At 63.4% G+C, this 6,000-nt stretch overlaps 1 protein-coding gene across 1 annotated transcript in view; it reads right to left on the bottom strand.

Annotated features, from left to right (window-relative positions):
• Window positions 1-676: 676 nt before the first annotated feature.
• Window positions 677-6,000, bottom strand: part of NECAB2 (N-terminal EF-hand calcium binding protein 2) — a 28,501-nt gene continuing 23,177 nt past the window's right edge. The window contains exons 13-17 of the mRNA XM_049622389.1: window positions 4,233-4,286; window positions 3,581-3,693; window positions 2,067-2,144; window positions 1,524-1,615; window positions 677-1,185 (exon numbers count right to left, since the gene is read on the bottom strand). Coding sequence (XP_049478346.1) covers window positions 1,157-1,185; window positions 1,524-1,615; window positions 2,067-2,144; window positions 3,581-3,693; window positions 4,233-4,286 — 366 coding nt within the window. The 3' untranslated portion in view covers window positions 677-1,156. The remainder of the gene's footprint in view (window positions 1,186-1,523; window positions 1,616-2,066; window positions 2,145-3,580; window positions 3,694-4,232; window positions 4,287-6,000) is intronic.

Raw genomic sequence — 6,000 nt, 5'->3', positions numbered from 1 at the left:
GGGATCCGTGGTTCTCGCTTTCCTCGTCCTTTGCGCCTTTTGTGTAGGACACGTCCTTTGCTGCTAGCCAAGACAGGGGACCGAAGAGGGGAAGTTAGGAGATGGTAGAACAGGACTTGATGTGAGGGGTAAGTCTAGGGTCTCTGTTTCCTGTGTGGTTGAATAGCTCGTTGACGGGTGTGCCAAGACTGTGCCCGGAGCCGTCTGGCCTTTGCCCTTGGCTCCTGGGACGTGACCTCTAGGACCTTGGAATGTCCCGACCCCAAACGTCTTTGTTGAGCGGGGGCCTCAGCCCAGAGGTATCGGCTTGACCTCTGGAGGGGCCGGAGGACTGGCCTCCAGTGGAAACTGATCCCTGAGGTTCGGGTCGGCTCCTTGCCTGGTAATACTCTATGCACGTCGGTGCTGGGACAGGAGGGGACAGCTGTAAGCTCTGTGCCTGGCTGCTCGTGGACCCCGGCACGTCTTTCCTTGGCTGATTTTAGTCTGTACCCTTTTGTTGCTGGGTTCTGGGAGTCCTCATGCATTACCGAGCCAGAGGGTGATGCTTGGGGCCTTCGGGAACTTTGTAACAGGCACCAACTTGTCAAAACGCGTACCGTCTTACAGATAAGGAGACAGGGTGTGATGTGGTCAAAATTTCACAGCTAAAAAGGGGCCCCAGACCCCGTGACAGCTTCACTCCTCTAGCTGCCGTCACTAGAGCACGCGGAAGGAAAACACAGCACGCGGCCGTTCCCGACCAGAGTTTATTGGGGCCTGACGGCCGAGCACGGCACGGGCTACGTGGGCTCTACTGTCCTGTGCGGCCCGGGCACAGGCCTAGGTTGGGCACTACAAGGTCTCGGCTCCTACCAGGACGCTAAGGCAGTGGCCAGCGGAGGGGAGGGTCATGCACGGCCACTGGGGTGGGGGTTCCAGGAGGCCTCCCTCTCCCTGCTGCCCTCTGGCTCCAGCAGGGGTCCGGCAGCTCCGAGGCTGCTCTGCCGATGTGGGGGGGGGGGGGCGGGGGGGACGGCAGGGGTTCTCCTTCACTTCACACAGCAGGGAACTACATTCTTGTCTGGAAGTACAGTGAAAAGACGGTGTGTGTACCAAAGTTTCTAGAAAACAGGGAGCAGGGTGGCAGGTTCATCCGAAGGCCTCCGGGAGGTGGTCAGTCACGGCCCAAGGTGCACCAGGCAGCTGGGAAGGGTGGGGGGAAGACACGTGAGGCAGAGCAGGTGGCCTCTTTCCCCAAGGGGACCACAGCCAGGGTGGGAAGCACATGTCCTGCTTGTGGGGAGGTGCTCGCTGGGGGCCCTAGGAGCCAATTCCAAGGGGGGGAAGTAATGTCTGGGGGGAGGGAGTAGGGGTACAGGGGGGCACCTAGAGCCACCCTGACACTCTGCCCTCTCCCTGCAGCCGACTCTCACACTCATTGGGATCGTAGCCCTGCCCTTCGTGTTCAAGGGCTGGCCTAACACTCCAGCCCTGGGTCTCCCTCCTCTCTAGGACCCCCTGCACACCCAGCTTCCCCGTACCTGGCACCAAGATCCGGGAGAAGGCCTCAGGCTGACTCAGAGTGTCCACCTTGACGTGCCGGAAGGCCTTGCACACGGGGCTCTGCAGGTGCCTGTGAGTCGGGGGATGGGGTGTTGAGCCTCCACGGGAGCTCGCGAGGAGGCCCTGCCAGAGACGGGGGGGGGGGCTTCCCCTGCCCAGGCAGCCCGGCTCGGCGCTTTCAGCCCTGGGGGGGAGGGGAGGCTGACGGCTCTGGCCTCGGAACAGCCAGTGGTCGGTTGGTGGGGAGAACAGGCAGGTCCTGTCTGGAGTTTTAGCCACAGGGGTAGCAGGTAGCAAATTCGAGCAACCTCGGCCACCAGGGTGGGCCAGGAACCCGGGTTCAGAGCCCAGCTGGGGGAAAGGGGGTCCCTCCAGATGGACATAGAGGCGTTCAGGGCCCCTGTGGGCCCCGTGAGGCCAGCACTCTGCAGCTGGAGGCCCGAGGAGTCAAGGACCCTTGGTGACCTGCCCTCCTCCCCCCCCCCCCCCCCCACCCAAGGAGGCTGCGGCAGACCACTCACCTCCTCCACTCCTCCTCCGTCTCCCAGAACTCATAGACCACGAAGGTGAGGCCATCAGCCAGCCTCACTGCCGCGATGCTGGGGAGAGAGAGGCTCCAGCTGCCCCCCAAGAGCCTGGCAGAGGTGGGAGGGGCCCCTAGCACTGGCCCTCCGGTGTGTTCAGTGAGGATCCCCGGCACCTGATGCCAGGCCCGGTCCCGGAAGGTGGCCAGGAAATAACGAATCGCAATGAAACGACACTTGAAAAGGCCTTACCACCATTTAAAAACCCCACCTTTCAAAATAAAAACATCTTCCTCCTCCTGCCTTCTCTGTAATTGTTTCATTTAATCCTTAAAACTCTCCCGTGACTTGAAATTGACCCAGCAACGGGGCGGGGGAGGCCAGGCACCTGTCCCTTCCTGTGTGACCATGACCTGTGTGCCTCCAGGGCCTGGAAGAGGAGGGAAGGGACTCCCCCGGTGAGAAGGCGGCTGGCCTGGGGTGTTGGGTTCCTTCCTCTCGAACCCTGGCCTCACCCACCCCCCACTCAGAACACAGCCCGAGCCTCCAGGAGGAGAGCTCTCTCGCGCGGGTGCCGATCGCCGTGTCATTCCAGGTAATTCCTTGTTTCACCGGACAGGAGCCGGGAAGCAGGACTGCTAATGGCATCGTTAGTTCACCAGCTCCAGCCTCCGACCACACCTGGAGCCGGGGCTCCCCCCCCCCCCCCCCCCCCCCCAACCACCAGATGCACGTCGCCTGCCAGTCAGAACCCATGGCCCTTTGCGCCGCTTGACAAAGGTCATGGGGGCAATGGGGACTATCTGCATTTGGTTACTGGGGGATGAAAGCGAGCCCGGGGACCACATTTGCCTGGCCGACAGCACACGGCATGCGTTGGGGGCGCGCCCGTGGGCAGGCAGGCGCGGGGTGCAGGGACGACGGTCATTCCACAGGCGAGAAGCCCCTCGGCGTCCTGCTCCCCCCTCCTCCCACGTTCTCCCCCCACCATGAGCTCGCGATCGCCCACCTGCACGACCGCACCTGGCCTGCCGTCCTAGCGTGGCCCGGAAGGACCTGTACGACGCCCCCACCAACACTGCTGGCCGCTTCCTGACCCTCCCGCTTGGCCCTCAGCACCGTCCTGTCGGTTCGGCCTTAGGGCCTCTCCCCTCCCCTCCCCCATCCCAGCCGCTAGCTGGTCCCGTCAGCCCAGCTCCAGAGCCCAGGTCACTCAAAGACCCGCCCGGACCGAGGGGCCTCTCCTGGCCGCACCCGTCCCCACTCACCCCTCCTTCACACAAAGGAGACCTGACCGGCTCTGGCTCGAGCATCTCCGACACGGTCCCTACCAGCCCCCAGTCCTTTCCTGTCGTCACAACCGGGCCGCTCGAGGCGCTTGCTATGTCCCCAGGTCTCGGCTCCAGCCGATGCCCCCCGCAGACCGCCCTCCCCCCCCGGTTCTGCGGCCGCTCCTCGCCCGGCCTCGTGCACGTACGGCCCCCCCCACCTGGATCAAGCAGATCACTCACTGGAAGCAGGTCCTGGCCCCCGCGGTCCCCCGCAGGTACTGGCGCAGGGAGTCCACAAACTCGCTCAGCTGCTCGGGGCACACGGCCATCTCCTGCCGGACCAGCTGCAGGTGCTGTGGGGACACAGGGGAGTGAGCGCCCGGCCACCCCCGCTCTCCCTGCCCGAGCCCCGGCCTCCCCAGACCTTCCGTCAGAGAAGACGGGACAATTGGGCCAAAACAGAACCCAAAACCCCTCCTCGCTCACGCGAGGGCTCCTTCTTACGCCAAAAGTGGACCAAATGGCTAAAAGCAGACGACAGCCACGCCCAAGCAGGACACCACAGGAGGGTGTGCACAGAGGGGCTCTGCGGCCGCCGGGAGCTGCCCGCCCGGCACTCCGGTCCGAGACACCACAAAATCAGGGCCCAGCAAGATTGGCTTCTGGTCGGGTCAGTGTGTGGGGTCACTGTCCCGATCACTTCGCCCCGGGGCCAAACTGTTGTTGATCAGAGGACACCCCTGGCTGGAGAGGCGTCCAGGGCCTAGGGCCGCATCTCCCCTCGTGGTGGTCCCAGGGGGTGACGCCAGGGGGTGTCAAGGACCTGGAACTCAGTCCTGGCTCCGGCAGGGATGGGGCCACAGGAGAGGGGCAGGAAGGGAGCAGGCCTCACCATGTTGGTGCCTTCTTCATCTGAGAGGCGCTGCTGAAGGTCAAACCAAAGGGTCTGAAACAACAAAGCACAAAGACGTGTCGGAGACCGAGGCCCCCTCCCCCAGGGAGGCCTCCAGCACTGCCACAACGAAACCGGAGAGTCCAAAGCCAGCAGAGAGCTCCAGCCTCTCCACCCCCAGGTTCCAGGGGCTCTGGAGTCCCCGGGGCCAGGCCTCGCTGGGCCACCTACCCTCCAGACACAGGGCCGGCTCTGAAGGAGGCTGGGAGGCCCGGCTGGGAGACCGACCAGAGGAAGTGGCACGGATCCTTTCCGGCCTTGGCATCTGAGAAGCGCAGAAGCCAACCAGACCTAGGCAGAGGGCATTCGGCCAGGGGCGGGGTAGTCTTGGGACAGGACGGTTCTGAACCCAGGATGCCGCTGCCAGCGGCCCTGAGATCCCCCGTCGGCTGGCCAATCACCCCACGTCAAGACCCCCGGTGCCCCGTGAACCTGATAACGGTCTGAATGGGGTGGTTGTGCTAACACTGGCCTCCGGCAGGCCTCGAGCTACATGCTTCACGAATACATCTTGTCTAACTTTCCCGACTCCCGGAGGTGGGCGCGGCCCCACCGTCAGCTCCAGGAAAGCAGGAACCCCGGGCGCGCTGTCACCGACTCACACCGGAGTCCAGAACACAGCCCCCGAGGGGTACTCGGCAGTTTCGCAGCGCACGGCCCCGGGGGTTTGAAGCCAGGGCTCTGTGCCCCGGACCCACAAAACCGTGATTCTTCTGCAACTCGGGCGAGCGCCCGGCACCCCATCAGCCCCACCCAGGCAGCGCCAGGCCCAGGTTGGCACGAAGAGGGCGGAGCCCCCTGCCGGCCCCGGATTGGCCCCCGCGGGCGGCCCGGACCAATCAGAGGCCAGCAAGCGGGGCCCCGCCCCGTCTCCAGGACACCCAGGTGCTCCGCGGTCTCCAGCCAGCTGGTTGTTAAGACGACCGGAGGCTAAAAATAAGCTTCAAAGAACCTCCCTCTGGAGGCGCTGGGAGTTGTTATGACAACCCGGCCTCGGGGTCCCGCGGAGCCTTTCCCACCGCTCCCACTCAGCTGCGGGCTTCACGGGAGGGGGGATCCCACCTCGGCCTCAGCCCACCTCCCCCCCACCCCCCCCCCCGTCTCCAAGTCTGGCCTCAGCCCCCCTCTGCGTGGGGGGAGCCCCCCACCCCGCCCCCATGAAGCCCTGAGAAACCCCAAGCCCATCAAACTGCTTTTTTGCCCTTGCCAAAAGATGTCAAAAAAATTCAGAAAAGCGGGAGAAATGTAAACTCGCTCGACCGTACGGTTCGGAGATGCCCGCCTGCTTGGTTGATGTAGGGGTGCTGGTCCCGTGCGTGTGCACAGGCTTGGCGTCAGAATAGGGGTGACGACGCCTAACAACTGCTAACATCGCAATGCTCACGACGGAGCAGGCTCCGGGCTAAGCCATTAAGGCTTCATTTTCTTGGGGCGCCTGAGAGGCTCAGTCGGTTAACGTCCGACTTCGGGTCAGGTCATGATCCCCCGGTTCAGGTCGCACTCGGTGCTGACAGTGGAGAGCCTGGAGGCTGCTTCAGGGGCTAAGTCTCCCTCTCTGCCCCTCCCCCACGTCTGTCTCTCTCTCTCTCTCTCTCTCTCTCTCTCTCAAAAATAAAATATTAAAAAAAAAAGACATTTTCTTTAATCCTTACAACAACCCCATGACAAGCGCTAGTCTGAGCACTTTCTCTGTGGTTAGAGCAGGAAT

Source organism: Panthera uncia (genome assembly GCF_023721935.1).
Source record: "Panthera uncia isolate 11264 chromosome E2 unlocalized genomic scaffold, Puncia_PCG_1.0 HiC_scaffold_20, whole genome shotgun sequence".
NCBI classification, from domain to species: domain Eukaryota; kingdom Metazoa; phylum Chordata; class Mammalia; order Carnivora; family Felidae; genus Panthera; species Panthera uncia.
Note: the sequence above shows the minus strand (reverse complement) of the source record. Positions and strands in the feature narration are given on the sequence as shown.